Source organism: Cygnus atratus, chromosome 10 (genome assembly GCF_013377495.2).
Source record: "Cygnus atratus isolate AKBS03 ecotype Queensland, Australia chromosome 10, CAtr_DNAZoo_HiC_assembly, whole genome shotgun sequence".
In the NCBI taxonomy this organism is placed as follows: Eukaryota; Metazoa; Chordata; class Aves; order Anseriformes; family Anatidae; genus Cygnus; species Cygnus atratus.
Genome location: NC_066371.1, coordinates 7,448,106 through 7,464,447, shown reverse-complemented (window position 1 = coordinate 7,464,447; position 16,342 = coordinate 7,448,106). Strand labels below are relative to the sequence as shown.

Sequence of the window (16,342 nt, the reverse complement as noted above, 5' to 3'; positions counted from 1 at the left end):
CGGTAACCTTGCAGAAAATACTTTGGTAGCACCACTTCCCTTTGAGCCTAAATGAAACAGCTTAGGTTTCTTCTGGCTTTTCACTTTGGCAGTGTGGAGGCTGGGAACGGCCATTTGTTTTGCTGTATTTTGTATTAAACGGTTCTTTTTTTTTTTTATCAGAGGCAACATGAGGGTAAGTTGTGCAGGCTAGGGTTTTTTGATTTTGTTTTGAACTGTTTCTATATGTAAATGGGATAGTTTTATGTTTAGCTTGTTTGATTATGCATTTATTCTTTGCAAGCACAAATTTGTTGTGCCTGCACGTATGCTTCATAAAATGTTCTCTGTTAATATGTATGTGTACGTTACTTGGAGTTCTGCACACACACCCTCAAATATGCATATTTTACTAGTATCTCTTATTTTGATTTAAACCTTGCATAATTGGTCACCAAGCACTCTGAATATTATGCAATTTTATTTATTTTGATTATGATATCTCCTTAGGAATACTCTTTCTTCTTATTATTATCATCATCTAGCGTAGTACCCAGTTAAAACTACCTTGCCAGTAGTTTAATTTCATTTTAACATTGATAAGTATACAAAAACAGATGTGTGTTTGTGAATGATAAGTAGTTGGGTCCGTTTCTGGAAAACGGTTTGGAAAAATATTGGTTAGAAAATAATATTGTGGTTGCAGAAAGTTAAATGTGTCCGTGAAAGGTACATTTTGAGATGCTAACTTAGATAATATGTGGTTGGGTTTTTTTGTTGTTGTTGTTTTTTTTTTTAACATTCTTTTTTAACGTTCATATGAATTAAATTCAGGGGGCTATGTGAAGTGATGGAGCTTTAGTTAAGACAACTTACCGTGCAGTTGCAGTTTTTGTGTGGACGAGGCATAGCTTGGGGACAGATCTGCTGTAGCGCTGTTGGAGCAGAAAGCTCAGTGCCCCAGGTTTACATCTGAGATCCTCCTCGCACCTGAAAATTGCCTGTTATTGACAACTGACGTCAGCAACAGATCGCGCTGACTCCTGCTGTGCAGATCTCTTGGCAGAATTGTGGCTTTTTGGACTTGGTGTAAGCCGTTAGTCTGATTTTTAACCAAGCTCAGCCTTGTTTGAAATCTGCCCTTGTGCGGCGCAGTCCGTTTCACGTGATCCTGAATGCCGCGTTAGTCGCCTTCCTTCTCCCTCCTCATGCCTCTTTCCCCAAATCGCAAGCTTTAAAAATTGTCGCTTGGGAGTTTTTGTTTGCTTTCAGATATGAAACTGATATGCGTGTTCTCCACAACTGGAAAGGGTAACACAATAGAAATATTTTATTGCTTTAACAGGATGAGACTGTAGCTGGGGCAAGTGTCCTAAGCAAATTATGGGAGGTGACACCACAACTTTTTTCCTTCAAGTTGTCAGCTAGTTTTAAGGTACTGCACCTGTGTCTGAATTGCCCTGCCAAAAGTTATTTTAGTATTATTTTTTCCTCCCCTTTTTGACATTCTTTCAGACATAAGTGATAGATTGTGTTATCTTAAGTTCTAATAAAAGCATGCCTTTAGAGAAAGAGATCTACCATTTAAAGTCCAGTTAAAAATTATGTTCGTACACATTGTTTTACCTTAGCTTGTTCAAGACTAATTCTGTTCTAACAAGAGGAGAAAACACGAGTGTGGAGTAAATGTATTCAAGATAGCTTTTGTGTACATTATTTGAACTTAAAAGTTTTGGTCCGTGAAGTAAGTAATTCAAACAATTCAGATTTGGCAACGTTTCAGAATAATGGGATATATTTGCAACTTGTGGACATTATAGCTCCAAAACAATTCCGCGATATCTTATTGGAAAGCCTAGTGGATTGGTGAAAGTTGGGACGTTTGCTCAAAGTGGATTTGGATCAGGCCCCGGTAAAAAGAAAAATAAATTCTGTGGCTGGGGAATTGTAAAGATAATGGGGAGTTAAAGCTGTTTTGAGTGTAAAGTTAGTAATCTAGCACATTGCATTTTAATGGGGTTGCATCTGGTAGTAACCCGAGTTGATGAAAACACTCGGGAAGTATAATCGGGTTGGGGCTGTGCTTTAGGCACGTTACGCTGTGCTGTGGAGGTCTCCGTAGTCAAAACATGTTACTGTCCACGGTGGGCATCGGCATGTGAAATGTTCCTTGTCAAGCGTTACTGCACTGGGAGCAGTACATGTGTGTCGGTGATAAATCGGACACAGACTTTGAAAAAAACAGTTCTCCTAAGCAGATGTTTGTGCTGAAAATGGATAGGGAAGAACTGAGCATTAGCAGCGGTCTGTCTGGAAAACATTTATGCAGTACTTTTATGTATTCTTGCCACTTTTTTTTTTCCATCAAGCTTTCTGTTCTTTTACCATAACTCCGAGAGTTTATCTTTGCCCTTTCGTTTCTCTCCTCAGCAGCTTTTGCTTTCTCTTCCTGTGTTTCACTTTTCACTCTCCTTGTTTTCTCAATTGTGGTGAGCAGACTTCTGCAAAATAGGAAACCTGCCTTCTGGTCCCTGAAAACAGCCAGGATTTGGGCTCCTTTGGTTGTCTTTCTGTAGAGGTTGCTGGTTTGGGGAAGATTTTAACCTTACTTTTTTGTGATGTTTTGTCCATGGTAATCCTAGAACAGATGTTGTCTTACTATTTGCTAGGATAGGTGCATTGCACAATGGTCCCAGTCGAAAAAGGGACAAGATTTGTAGGAAATGGGGTAGATTTGGGGGGTTAAAAAAATAAAAATAAAAAAATTACGCAATGGAGCTGTGTTAGCCACTGAATTCCCTGATTCTAGTGACTCAATAAATGCAAACTGTCGCCCTGTTATCGAACTGCGTGTTTTCAGTCTGTTTTATTTGTTCTGTTGTCTGTGACGTTAAGTAGTAGAACTGAGAGTACACACACAGGTACTTTTAGTGACGACGAGCATCTGTAGTGTTACGATCCTGAAGGAGAATGCTGAAAACCCGGTGAAATTACTCGCTGCCTTGTGTGCTTCCACGTGCCGTGGTGGAGGAGAAGATGACAGCTCAGTTTATGAAAGTCTTTCAGAGTAGATATGCTGAGCTCCTTGTTACTTGTCGTAGGGTATGTCAGGTTGTCTGTTATTATTGTTTTTCCATTTTTATCAGAAAACATGCTGACTTGGCCTTTTCTGTATAAAAAGCATTTCCCTTATTATGTAGTCAGCAAATAACGCAGTTAAGATACCTCGGAAGTATCTATGGCACGTGCTTGTACTATTCTTGGGGAAGAGTACAGGAATATATCATTTAAATATATCTCTTTTCAAAACACTGTAGTTGAGTTACATTTAAATGAATTCTGGAGGTCGCAGTGTTCAGAGGTCTAATACCTCTGAAATAAATAAGTCATTTTTCTTTACGGTGCTAATAGAATTAATGCAAGCAGCAGCTCCTATAACACTGTTTGTGTGTTGACACCATATAAATACCACGTTTATGAAAAATAAATTGAAAGGCTGAGGTCTTGCTTTAAGTTTCTCGTTTGACCTTGAAAAACATTCCCAGATGGAGAGAGTTAAATGAGGCCAGCTCTGAAAGAGGAACATATGAATCATGGTTGCTAGGCTCTTCCATCAGAGGCACGGGCTTTACATTTACAGCCAAGTATTTCAAAAAGTAATCTTTCAACTCGAATCTTTCAACTGAAATGATACTGGTGAAATACTATAAACTTCATTAGACTTTTAAAATAGCGAATTTGCATGTCATTAAGTGAAATAGGTATAAAGTATTAGGAGAATATCAGCTGCAAGACTTCAAACTTGTACGAGGGGTGGGTTGTGGGGGGAGCAGAAACACTGAGCATCCATCTCCAAGTTTTGTTAAACTCTGCTGTATATCTCTAATATTTGCACGGAATATCTTTTGTCATTCTCCTACCATCTCCACGTCGGCGTTTGCCGCACTGGAGCGCAGAAACAGAAATAAGACTTCCCTGAACCCCGCTCTTGCTCTGCTTGACTAGGGTGAAGTGAGGCACATTAAAAGCGTGGGAGCGTACGTGCCTAAGACAGGCTCGGTTGGGCAATGTGGATTCGGGTCGCAGCTCTTTTCCAGTCATCTTAGCTGGTCTTGACTGGATGGCAATCTTTAGAGTGTCAAACCAATTGTTAAACTACTCTTCGGATCTCCGGGAGGTGTTTGTGCTCCTTGTTGCCCACTTGCCCTTCAGACTGTCCGTGCGCATCCGTGCAGTGCTCAGCATCGGCAGGTGCCACCCTTACTTGGAGCCCTGCGGGTTACTGTAACAAAAGCATTTTCTGGCGTCTATCCTAAATAAATGCTTTGATAATAAAAAGCTATAGTTTATTTCACCAGGTAGGAGAACGGAAGGGATTTGCGTTGCCTTTCAGTACTCCCTCGCTGGCTGCATTAAATGATGCTCAGTTATGGGTGGTCGTGGCGCACTAGGGGGAGGAAGGTCTTCGAAACTGGCTCGCGTGGTCTGGCTGCAGCCTTGTGCCTGACTTCCTTTGGAATCACAGTTGTGATTTTGTGTGTGCAGCAAATCCTTTTTTCTGTGTCAACTGGTTTTACTCTTAGAATTTGATCTTACTTCCTATGAGTTTGTGTATTTAAGTGTTCTGGCATTGGTTTCTAGCGCTTGGAGCTTTGATTTTAAAATTCTAAAGAAGTGCTTCTCGGTGTAGGGGAGCGCTTCTAAATGATTCAGATTTCTTGGGATCCTGAAACTGAAACGGGAAAACACTTTTGTTTACACCAATGTCTGCTAGTTTGCTTTACTTGTAGTGTAAAATTACAGCTCTGTATTTCCAGCAAATATTCATAAGAGGGTGCTTGAATAGAGAGAGCATGACTAATGCCAAGGAGAGCTTTGTCTTGCAAGATGCACAGAAGTAGGAAATGCTTTTCTTGGGTTAGAGGCTTTATTCCCCCCACCTTGCGTTCTGTACGAGCTGGTGTAGAGGCCGTGAGTTCGGTGTTGTCTGAAAAGGCTTGGTTAGGGGAACAGGTTACAGGGCGTGCATTTACAGTTCGTTAGATATTATACAGTAGTAGCCTGTCTGTGTGCTATTACCAATGTAAATAGCAGGCAGTGTACACTGTTATTGTCCCATTCATCACGGTGCATTAGGAGTCAAATGGAAGTGACTGTGGAGTATTTGTGGAAACTTTCAGGCAGGTGTGCCCAAAGAACTCCTGAATGGAGTATTAACCGAGGACAGTTACATTTTTACATATATATTTTCCTTAACCAGCTTAATGTTAAATCACAGGAAGTAGAGATTGAAAAACAGAAGTTTACTGTTCCTATCTCATTTTCTCCTGGGGTCTGTTCACAGGGTTTTGCCTAGTTAGCAGTAAGATAGGTGTGCCTGAGGTCTTGAACCATTTCTCTGCAGAACTATCATACAAATGAAAAAACAATGAAAGTCTCGGTACTCAATGAAGTGCAAATCGGTTCATATTTTTTTTAATGTAACCACAATTGCTTAAGAAGTGCCTGCGATTTAGATAAGCATAGCTGTGATCTGTCACAGCCACTTAAGACGTCCACGGTCATTGTATTTGGGCCCAAATGCGAAATCTGGTTGCAGCTGTTATTACAGGTATGGTATTTAATTTTAATATAGCGCTAATAAGGTTTTTGGAAAACCTGGGAGACCTCTTTATTTTTTTAAAGAAAAGTAATTACTTTTTTTTTTTTTTTTTGGAGGAAAACGCTTATCACAAAGGGAGCCCTTAGTTCTGGAAGCTGTTCGGTGTGGATGCATTCTTTTGTCTGCGAGAAACAAAGTGGAGTCCGGGGGGCTCTGCAGGGATGACAGCGTTGCGCTGCCGTTGTTTACCTTGGGTTATGTCACATTCGTTCTTAAAACACAGCCTACGCCAGTTATTGAACAATTGCTCTTCCATTCGTGAACAAACATATTTTTCTAATCAAATGTAGCATGTTGCTAAAAATGCACATAGGCAAATTAATAACTTTTAAAACAAAACTCTGGGGTCACTTCTAGCACAGAGGTACATGAATTTAACTTTCTTAATTTCTAACTTACTGTTAACTTATGAACTGATTACTGAGTATTCTTAGAAGAAAATAAGTTTTCTTATATTGGTCTTAATCAATTAAATAGTGCTGTAGATCCCTTGCTCTTTGGCAATAATGAATTTATACACTATTATGTGTGCAGTTTCCTTTTTTTTGTCTTCTAGTGAATAATATTTAGTTGTATTAATGCAATAGACCTTTAAGTTTTATAGTAAATGTTGTATATAATGCCTCAGTAGTCTATGAATGCAGTTTTAAATGTTAAACTGTACTCTTAGCAAGCTGTATTCTTAAAAGCAACATTGCAGAAACTTTTTTTTTTTATTAGTAAAAGTCTGCAAGTATGTGTGTTATCTCCAAAATCCACACATGCTCTGACATACTGTTATCTCTCTCTATTTCTCTCTCATATAGCTGTTACACAGATCTCTGGCAGCAGATGGCTGGACTATAATGCACTGTTAAACAAATGAAACCATTAGGCATGTAATACTGCCTGGTAAATGACTGTTCATCTAAAATGGTTAAAAAAAAAAATTAAATAGAAAATAAACTTCATTTTAGAACTCATTTAATGAAATTGGAATAAAATCCAAACCCGTTTCGGCATACATAAAACATCCCCTCTTATGTTGTGTCTGTCATTTGAAGTCAGTCTTTTATTCTGTTCTTACATCTGGTATAAAATAATAAGTCCTAAATCAGATTTCTAATAAATGTTTTCTACAAATAATCGCTTATTTTACATTTATCTTTGTAGGAAGATTTTTGCTTTTGTAACACTCCAGCACAAAATTATCCATTGCATTATATGCTTTTTTCTCATTTTCAAATTTTAAACAAATGTATTAAAATTATGATTCAACACTAGTGTCATGGCTGTGTAATTAAACTGTTCTTCAATAATTGTAAGCAGCTGAGAGATATGCCATTTTGTCTTTTTGTTTTTAGATATGCCAATATTTGGTCTTTGCCCGGCTCATGATGATTTCTATTTGGTGATGTGTAACCACTGTAATCAGGTCGTAAAACCACAGGCATTTCAATCACATTATGGTAAGTGCTTAACTATTTTTAATAATTAAGGGTGAGGTTAAATCAGGATTAAGCCTGGCAATTTTTTTTTAAATTGATGGTACATGGATCATTACATTATAAATAATGTCAAAGAACATAACCTGTGTTTAATCATTTTATATACGTTGTAATGCAGTTACGTGAAGGTCTTGTTCCTTTTTAATTTTTTAATGTCTTGAAACACTGCAAGCATGCAGTTCAGTTTTGAAATGGCATATATAGTGTATTTCACAGACGGTTTGTGTAGCGTGTTTGTGTCTGTGTGTGTCATTTCTCCATGTCTACACCGATTATTTTTCTACACGAAGTCCTGTTGCAGTGTGAACTTAGCTAAAAGCTAAGCTTACAAATTCTGCCCTATAACATAATACCTTTCCAAAGGAGCTGTAAGCTTGCTTATTTATTTTCAGAAGTATCAATCTGTATTTGTTTTAATGGTCAGATGGTTTTGTGTATAAACTGTGCTAGGAAGCTCTCAATTTTGTTGGTGCTAGCCAATGTTTATAGAGGACTGACAAAACGTGAAGTGCTATGCAAGTTCAAGTGTTCTCTCACTTCCTACAGTACGTAACGGGGGGAGGTAGGCAGTTCTTCTTTTCCATACACCTCTCAAGACTAGAAATTAATATCACACATTTTGATGTCAATATTTGAATAGGAGGTTTTCGGTATTCAGCTTTTCGTTTCTTGAGAAATCGAGGAGGTGTATTGGCACTTGGTTAGGAAACAAAAGATAGACAAAGCATCTTCTGAACTACTCCTTCCTCCCTCTGTGTGTGTGTCTGTTTGTGCGTGTTCCCTTTTTTCTAGCCCAGTACACCACTGCTTGCCTTGCTGCTTAAAAAGGATAGAAGATGCTGGATATGGGTGGGGAGCCTCTCCCAGAGCTCAGAGCAAGGCATAGCTTTTCTTGCATCTTAAATACTCCAGCCCTTTGGCGAGAGGAGTTGCTACTTGCTCCTGCTGCTTCCTAGAGACTGGGAAGGGGTCTTCCTGTGCTGTGCAGAGGGTGCGCTGCTTATCCCTTTCCACCTCTCGCTTGGTTTTTGTGTTATGATGTCGTGTAGGTTATGTCCCAAACCTTGCTGCTGGATTTCTGCAGTCGTGTTGCACAGAGTGACTCAGAGAAGAATCTGATAGGAGTTGTGACATAATTCTTACTGGTTTGCTTGTTCATCTGTGGATGGCAGTAGTAATAAAATAAAAAAACAAAAACAACTTATGTTTCCAGGGCTGCAGGGAGCCAGGAGAACAGAAGGCAATATGTTTTTCTAACTCTGGGTGCTCTAAGCCTTTGTATCAGCTGAGAGTAAGTCCGCTCCTTGCCAGTGTGATTCCTCACCTGTCACTGAGTATCAGTTTGGGGTGTCCAATAAGTCCTAAAATATCATATTAAATTGATTCTGACAGTTAAAAATAAATGTATGGGGGAGGACTGGACGGTACCCAGTTCTGAGTGTTGGCATGTTGAGTCTTCCGTCTCAAGGTCAGGAATACAGGGCTGGCTCAGGTTGGTGCTGATGGAGAGCTGCTGGCATCTGCAAACTCTTTGGGCTGACTTTCTGAAATGAATTGGTGATCTCCAGCTACCCATCTTTGTAAATGGGTATCCATACTCTAGGAGCCAGCGTTGTAGCTGCAGGCATGACGGCATTGTGGGCAGATTGAAGAAACAGGTCAAGAACTGAACAGGCACAGCATCGCTCCTTGGCCATGGCCATGGACAGGCTGGGTGCTGTAATGCTGCTTGTATCAGTGTTAAACACGTTACCAGAGGTTTACTTTATTCTAAGCCCTTCCGTAACCATTACTTGCAATTTGAAAGGAACAGAGTGAAGAGGAAATCACAAAGTGAAGGTGTAGAAAATATAAAAGATTAAAGAAGAAATACTAATGTGATGTTCCTATTCTGTATCACGTTGCAGGAGCACGATCTCTAAGTAGTAATGTTTCTCTGATGTAAGCCTGTCAATGGCAGATTGATACTTTGGGAGAAGTGTAGAAGGAAGGCATGGAAATGACGAGGTTATTCTTAGTATTTCTTAAGCCCATTCTGAACAATGAAGACGCTAAACAAGTGCTGCAGCTTGCAGAGGAAATGGGAGGAGCCAATCTGATGAGAAAAACAGGCTTGGGTGGGGTGTAAATTATTAAAAGACCTTAGTTTGCCAAACTAATAGTCTCAGAAAGGTAAGAGGGCTGACTTTGATTTTGTATAGAGCTATCAATCTTGTCTCCTTTTTTATCAGTCTTCACATTCTCGAAACACGGTTGGCTCGTTTTACCAAACCGAATGTGAAAGCTGGTAATAGGAGGGGTGATTGATTACCTCAGCAGTGGATTCTTTTGCTCAGTGTACTTAGAGAAGGAAATAACTGAAGTCCTCAAAACGTAACAGTTCTCCTAAAACAAAAATACAATTTAGTGATACCAACGGAAAAAAAAAATGGATTCACCGCAGTCCATTTTCCCTGAATGAAGTCTTCATCTGTGGCTTTATTTCGGAGATTTAAAAAGGAGCGATTCCTTTTAACATGTTCTTAAAAATTACAGTGCATCAATGGAGCTGTACCTTTTTGTAAGGTTCTCAGTCTTCAGAGGTTATTTTAAATTGTTACCAGAGAAATGGTAATCTCTTAAAATATTCTGCAATTTGCAGTGGTATGTGTTGCTTGTACTTGGTGTTCTTTAAAATCTGTCACGTGGGGTTTTCTGAAGTAGAATATTCTCTGTTAAAACGTCACTTATGTCAAAGGAATGGTAAACAAACTATTAACTAAGCCTAATGAGCTAATTAATTTCTTCCAAAGCATATTGGTGATAAACTGCTTAGGTAGGCTGAAAGTGCATTGCAGGACATTTGATAGTTTGCTTTTTTTCTGAACCACATGTAGTCAGAAATAATTTAAATATTTTACCTTTTCAGTGAAATACTTTACTGATACAAGTCACATATATTTGTGTAAAACACGCTTTTATATTTCATGTTTTTTTAATGTGACTAGACGAGTTACTAATTCAAAATTAACTTTTGCTTGAGGCAATCTAAGTATATGTTTGGAGTATGAATTGCCATTTTAACAACTTATTCTGTACTATTGATTTGTACTACCATTGATTTGTAAAATTCTGTGGTGTTTGGTATGCATGGCACCATGTGTAGTGGTCAAAATCTGTCAGCAGTTTTTAAAAGCAATCTGATACAAAGAATTATCTGAAGTCCTCTTTCGATATTCCTTTTCTATGGGCCATTAGTAAATTTAATTGTCTACATGGTAAACCCTGTACAGTCTGTTTTTAAGTGCATAGAGCTAGATTTCTCCTGGTCTCTGTACAACAGCTGCCTGCCAGCGTGCTCAAATTGCTTTCCCCTCTTGCCGTAGGGCGGTAGCAGGGCAGGGGAGCCAGCCGAGGAGGGGCTGGCCAGCTTTTCAGAACAAATCATCGCTCTGTCAGACCTCAGCTGCTTCATCCACAGGACTGAACAGATGATCTCAGGACTTTATTGCCAGTATTCTTGCAGCGTCTTTTTGAATGGTTGCATTTTTGTGGTATCAGCATCTTCCTTGGATGAGTCAAGATCAATCAAAGGTGAAGGACTGACAAAGCTGTAACGTGCAGGCTTTCCGTCCTGTGGGCGAAGCACCTGAGATCTCTTTATCGTGCTGACCTCCTCTGAAAAAGCACAGTATTTTTCTCCAGTTCCACTTGTCAGGCTGGGTGATCGTGCGCCAGCCTCTCCAGCTTCCATGCAGCATATTCTCTCCTTCCGTATTTAAATTGGGTGTGTTTCTGGAGTGCCTGCACAGTTTCCTCTCGTACTGTGTTAATTCTTACAGTAAAAATGACTTTGCTGTCTGTCAAATTGCTAACCCTCGTACTTGTCAGGAAGACCTCCTTGGCAGCTAGCAGGACGTGTCTGTGTTAGGATCAAATGTGTTCCTTTTATTCCCTTTTTCCCCTTAAAACCATTCTCCCTATGTAGAAGGTTGCTGTATTACAGCAAAACGTTGCTCTTTGTGGAAGCCATTGCTATGGTTATTTCAGGTACTTCATGGAAACCCTGAAGCGACATGTTTTTGGGTCCATATGACCTTTCGCTGGTATTTCAGCCGTTCCACGGGTTTCTCTTGTCTCCCTGTGGTTATCAGCTTCTTGTCTGGAAAAAGCTGCTTCTCTTCACCATCCGCGCTGGTTTGTGGCTCAGAGGAGAGAGGAGATAGCTCGCTAGTGTGGATGGAGCATCAGTTTAGAGATACGGGTTTTCTTCCCTCTAATTTTTCCTTATGTTCTTCCTTCTTCTGCAGAGTTTCTTGGTTCACTTGTGCCTTGGCTTCTGTAAACATGAAGTGGGGTTATAACTTCCCAGCAATCTGTACGAAAACATAAGGAAGGCTACCTGTGAAACATAAGCTGATAGTGTTTGTGAGTCATGCAGTGATTGTGGAAACCATTAATTCAGCGAGCACTGGAAAGAGACCATTACAGTGTGTCAGGTTGTTGAGTCATTAAAGAGCTATGTCCAATGTTTTGATTAACTTCCATAGGTTTGGCATGCAGTAACAAAGGTGAGCACCTGCTCTGAGCATTGCTTTCTGCTGCTCTGTGAGCCAAGGGGAGACTCCTAAGCATCGGAGTTTCTGCTCGGGGCACATTTAAACCTGAAGGAATAACAACACAGATTCGCACACCTGAGCTGTCTAGGAGGTGGTGGGACTGGAATAGACAAGATCAGCACCCGGTCTTGTTCTCAGCCTGGAGAGACCAACAGGGCAGATCCTGGCAGCAGGGACAGACGTTCACATACTTGGATCCAGCAAGTCACTGTAAAGTCTCACGTGAATCTTTCATCTATGTGTACCTCTGACTGTATAACCGTACTCCTTCCTCCCTCGACCAGTTCTCACACCCACCTTTAGTTAGCAGGTTTACTGATTTGGCTTGTCATAAGTGGTGGAATTTTTTTGTTTTGGTTTGGTTTTGGGGATGGTGGTGAGGGGAGTGTTAAGTGCTTGCATTCAGAGGGTGATAGTTGTTGTGGTATTAATTGGGGTAAGTGATCCCTTAACTATCCCTGATAATAGTCTGTTGTATTTCAGATGTTATATCACAAGTAATTTAAGTATTACAGGCCCTGCAGCATAATGTACTTGATTTCTTTTGACATAGTGTGAATTGAATATAAATTTGTCCTACCCGTTTTTTGTTATCTCAAATTTGGCAGCAGCTAATTGTTCTGGAAATCTGACATCAGTATTTAATAATTCTAATTTTTTTTGAAGTTCTGCAGATGCTGCATGTTTAGAAAAGTATAGAGAGACTATCTAGCAAGTATTACAATCAAAGATAGTGTCTGTACAAGGCAGCGTTTGATGTAGATATGAAAAGAAAAGAATGTACTGAATCCTGTTCCAAAGCCATTGGACCTGAGGATCAGGGTGGGGGGTTGTTGTTCGGTGGGTTTTGTATTGTTTTTTTCTTTTTTATTGTAGGAGATTGCAGGAGCTCGTCTGTGTTTTGGAAGGATAAGCCTTCATTATGGCTTGCATGCTTTTGGCAGCAAGTAATTTGTTTCAGTAAATAAGTGTCCAGTGTTCACTAATGACTTTTTAAAGCAGTGTGAAAATGCTTGATATAAATTATAGGAATATTCTTGGGTATTGGTAATCTTCTACAGTAGTCTAGTAACCAAAATAAAACTTTGATATTATCTGGTGTGTGACAGATGTGCTGGAGTAATCTGCCAAGCATATTGCCAAATACGCACAGGTGGTATTTGTCATATTATAGCCTGAGTAAATGTATACGATTTAACAAATTATCATTGGCAGCTTCACCAGCTTCTGTTCAAACATGGAGCCCTCTTGCAGTAGTTCACACAGTCAAAATTCCAGCAGTAGAATCTTAGTCTCTGGGTCCAGCAACAACTAGTTTAATTTCTTGGCAGAGATGGGTGAAATTCTGTAACTTTTGCAAGAGTTGTCTTGGCGTATTCCCAGAAGGGAATGGGCTCAGAGGTCAGTACAGGATTCATCCCGGAAAACTGTTTCAATTGATTATTTACTTATTTAAAAATAATGCATCATTAAATAAGGAAGTGTTACCACCTGGAAAGAAATTGTAAATATGTTTGGGGTTTGCAATGTGTACCCCAAAACCTTTAGCTGAATACTGAGTGGGTGAGGTGGGATTTCAAGTCACTAGCAGTTGTGCCACGCAGGTTTTCAGGAGTAGTGAAGTTATATACTGTGGTTAATTGTACCATTGCAGGCAGTTCTTGTGCAGAAAGCTATTTGTGTAAGCATAACGGCTGTGGTCTTTGTTTATTACGTGAAAACGGAGGGAGTCTGTTTAAGAAGTTGATGGCAGTTTTCTCTTAAAACTTGCCTTTTTTGTGGGCACCTGGATTTGTAAAGTTGAAGATGTAAAGCAATATTAAGTGTCAACGAACGTGAAAATTACGGTGTTCAGCTTCAGATTTAAAGAAGAAATTTGCTCAGCTTACTGCTTACGATGTATCTCATGTTATTCTGTCTACAGCACCACGTGCTAAAATATCGTGAACTTAAAAATGTTCTGGTGTGCTTTTGGCTTTTCTTACCTTCGGTTAGCATGAACCAAATTTCGTGCTGTTCTGCTGTAGCAGAAGGCCTACGTGCAGAAATCCTTGTGTTTTACAACTGGCTGGACAGAGAATATCTTTGCTATTCTGTTCTCACTAAAAGGTTGAAGTATGTTAAAAACAAGGCTAACATAGATAATTATACAGGTGTCACATGGAAACCCTGCTCCTTCGTAACAATTACCTTGCTAAGTACGCAGAGACTGAGGCAGACTGCTCCCTTTTCAAGGTAGACATCAGCACGGGGAGAACAAGCGGAAAGAAAGAATAAAGATAGTTATCTTTGTGGGAAAAGAGGAAGCACTGCCATGTTCGCTGTTGCTTTACAAAAGTACTTGCTCAGCGAGAGGGACAAAGTTTGTGTATTGATTGACAGATTTAGTAAGATCTGAAGAAAACAAGCAGTTCTCATAAAGTAGCTGTTGAGTGTATTTGACTTCAGCTTCACCTTGGAAGAAGCCAGCTGGAATAGTCGCGTCAGGCTTACGGTTAAAAGTGATCCAAAATGAGAGGTAACTCACCTAAAATTCAATGCTAAGTTGCATCAAAATTAATTCGGCCTGTGGAGCAGAACACAGCTCTCAGAACTATTTCAGACTTTCTGCAGATGCAGAGGAGGCAATTCTGCATCGGTTTACATGCTCCACGTCCTTGGAAGGTTTCCTTCCCAGCTAAAAGGGCTCTTTCTAGCGCCTAAGCCACTCCTTCAAGCTGGAGCTCAGCCAGAGGAGGTGGCATGCATTGCGAGGGCAGGCCATGGGCACGCAGGGCTTGGCACGGAGCCCTGAGCTGAGCACAGAAGAACGAAGCTGCAACCTGTTTAGGAGCTAGGGAGCTGAACGGAGACTGGATCGGTTTTTAAAAGAAGCAAGATTTCTGCTGTCATGGAGGAGAGCTGGGAATGTGTCATAGCCATCGAGATGCGAACTGGGTGCTGGGGGTGGAGTGGGGCTAGTAGTAGTTTAATTTCAAAAGCCAACTGCATGCAAAGCACTTAAGTATTTATAAGGACTTCCCCGTTTATTTTGAGGGAGAAGTTTGTGTTCTCATGCAGTGAGTAGGTTATTCCAAGAATTGCAAACCTCAGATGAACACCGCAGCTCTTCGTAATTCCAGGGAGGAGTATCCTGGGAAGCTCGTAAAACAGTGTGGAATATTGAACTGTCATAAAGAATATAGTTTTTCTTGTTTTTTTCATGACAGCACCTAGTTTCAAGTTGCACAGACTGTACCCTCTCATCCCACCAGCCATCTCTCAAACAACTGCCACGTTCGGAAGAGAGAGGATTTGCACTTAGCCTCTTTTTCTCCGTGAGCACAGCTACGGATGGCAGATAGGTAATCTCAGCAGTACCCATCGGTCAGGTTAATTTTTTGCCAAGCCACCCCTGCTCCCAGCCTCCAGTCGCGATGCTGGAGGAGGGCTGGGAGCTGTGCAGCACCTGCCTGAGGGCATGAAGGGGCCGTGGTGGCAGTAGCCAGCCAGCATGGGCAGGAGGGCTGCGGCTTGGCAGAGCTCTCCCTGCAGCTACAGTGAAGTGGTGTGCAGTCGGGGGGTGTGTGTCCGAGGGGGGGAAGGAGAGGACACAAGGGAATTGCTAAAAAGGGAAATGTAAAACAAAGAGCCGAAGTAAAACATAGTTAAAAAGAAATAGATGGAGACAATAAAGGGGAAGCTAAGTAAGGAAAGTAGGAGAAAATGACCTCATAGAAGGGAAGATGAAGTAGGTAGATTGCTGAGTTCGTTACTCTGTATTGAGGGGGAAAAGTGGAAGAAGGGAGAGAAAAGGAGGAGAGGTTTAGCAAGAGGAAACAGAAGCTTTTTCAGTATTTTTTCTCTTAGTGTTTTGGCAGCAATGTGTATTAGTGTGATTTGCGTAATGACATAGCATTCTCAGGTTTGGTGTGGTTCGGTGGAAAAAAACAACAGTTTTTACTTGGGACACCTCTCCCAGCTCTATGAGGTGCTGACCATCAAGGAGGGAAATGAATAAATGCATGCATGTGCACGTCGTCTTATGTTTGTTTTCTTCTCACACCCTCCTTTTTTTTTTTTTTCCTGGATTTCTTAAGTGTATCTAAAAAATCTTATTTTCTGTAGTCTAAATAATAATTTTTAGAGTTAGAGGTGGATAGCATGTGTGTGTGTAGCTTTCAGGCTGCTTTTGCAGTAGAGCAGGAGGAGGAATGCCCACCAGTTCTCCAAGTGGATACACTTAAAATCTAACATTTGATATATAAAGTCTAGAAACTAGATTTCTTAAGATGTTACCAGAAGAGGGAGTGTGTATCACTTCCTATACGGTGCAACCTTTAGGAGTATTGATGAGTAAAACCTGTAAGTGCATTGATGAGTAAAATGTGTATGAGTAAGATAAATATGCCATGAAATTGTACATAAGCGTGTGATACTATTGTTGACTGGATAGCGTTACCTGTTTCAAGCAGTAACAGCCGAAATACCTACAGCAAACCCTGTTATCTGCTGTTCATGGAACAAAATCCTGAGGTACTGCTTGTGTAGAAAATCAAGGTGTTTACCCTATAACTTACATAGATGTTCCTTTGGTTGTGCAGCAGAGCAACAGGTTAATCCTTTGAACGACAGCC

General features: G+C 40.4%; 1 protein-coding gene across 3 annotated transcripts in view; it reads left to right on the top strand.

Annotated features, from left to right (window-relative positions):
- The window catches only part of ATXN7 (ataxin 7), an 81,726-nt gene that overhangs the window by 38,828 nt on the left and 26,556 nt on the right, over positions 1-16,342 (top strand). For 2 of the 3 annotated variants that reach the window (XM_035546725.2, XM_035546724.2), the window contains one exon: positions 6,985-7,089. The exons of the other annotated variant lie outside the window; for it this stretch is intronic. In XM_035546725.2, coding sequence (XP_035402618.1) covers positions 6,985-7,089 — 105 coding nt within the window. The remainder of the gene's footprint in view (positions 1-6,984; positions 7,090-16,342) is intronic. 3 annotated transcript variants of the gene reach the window in all.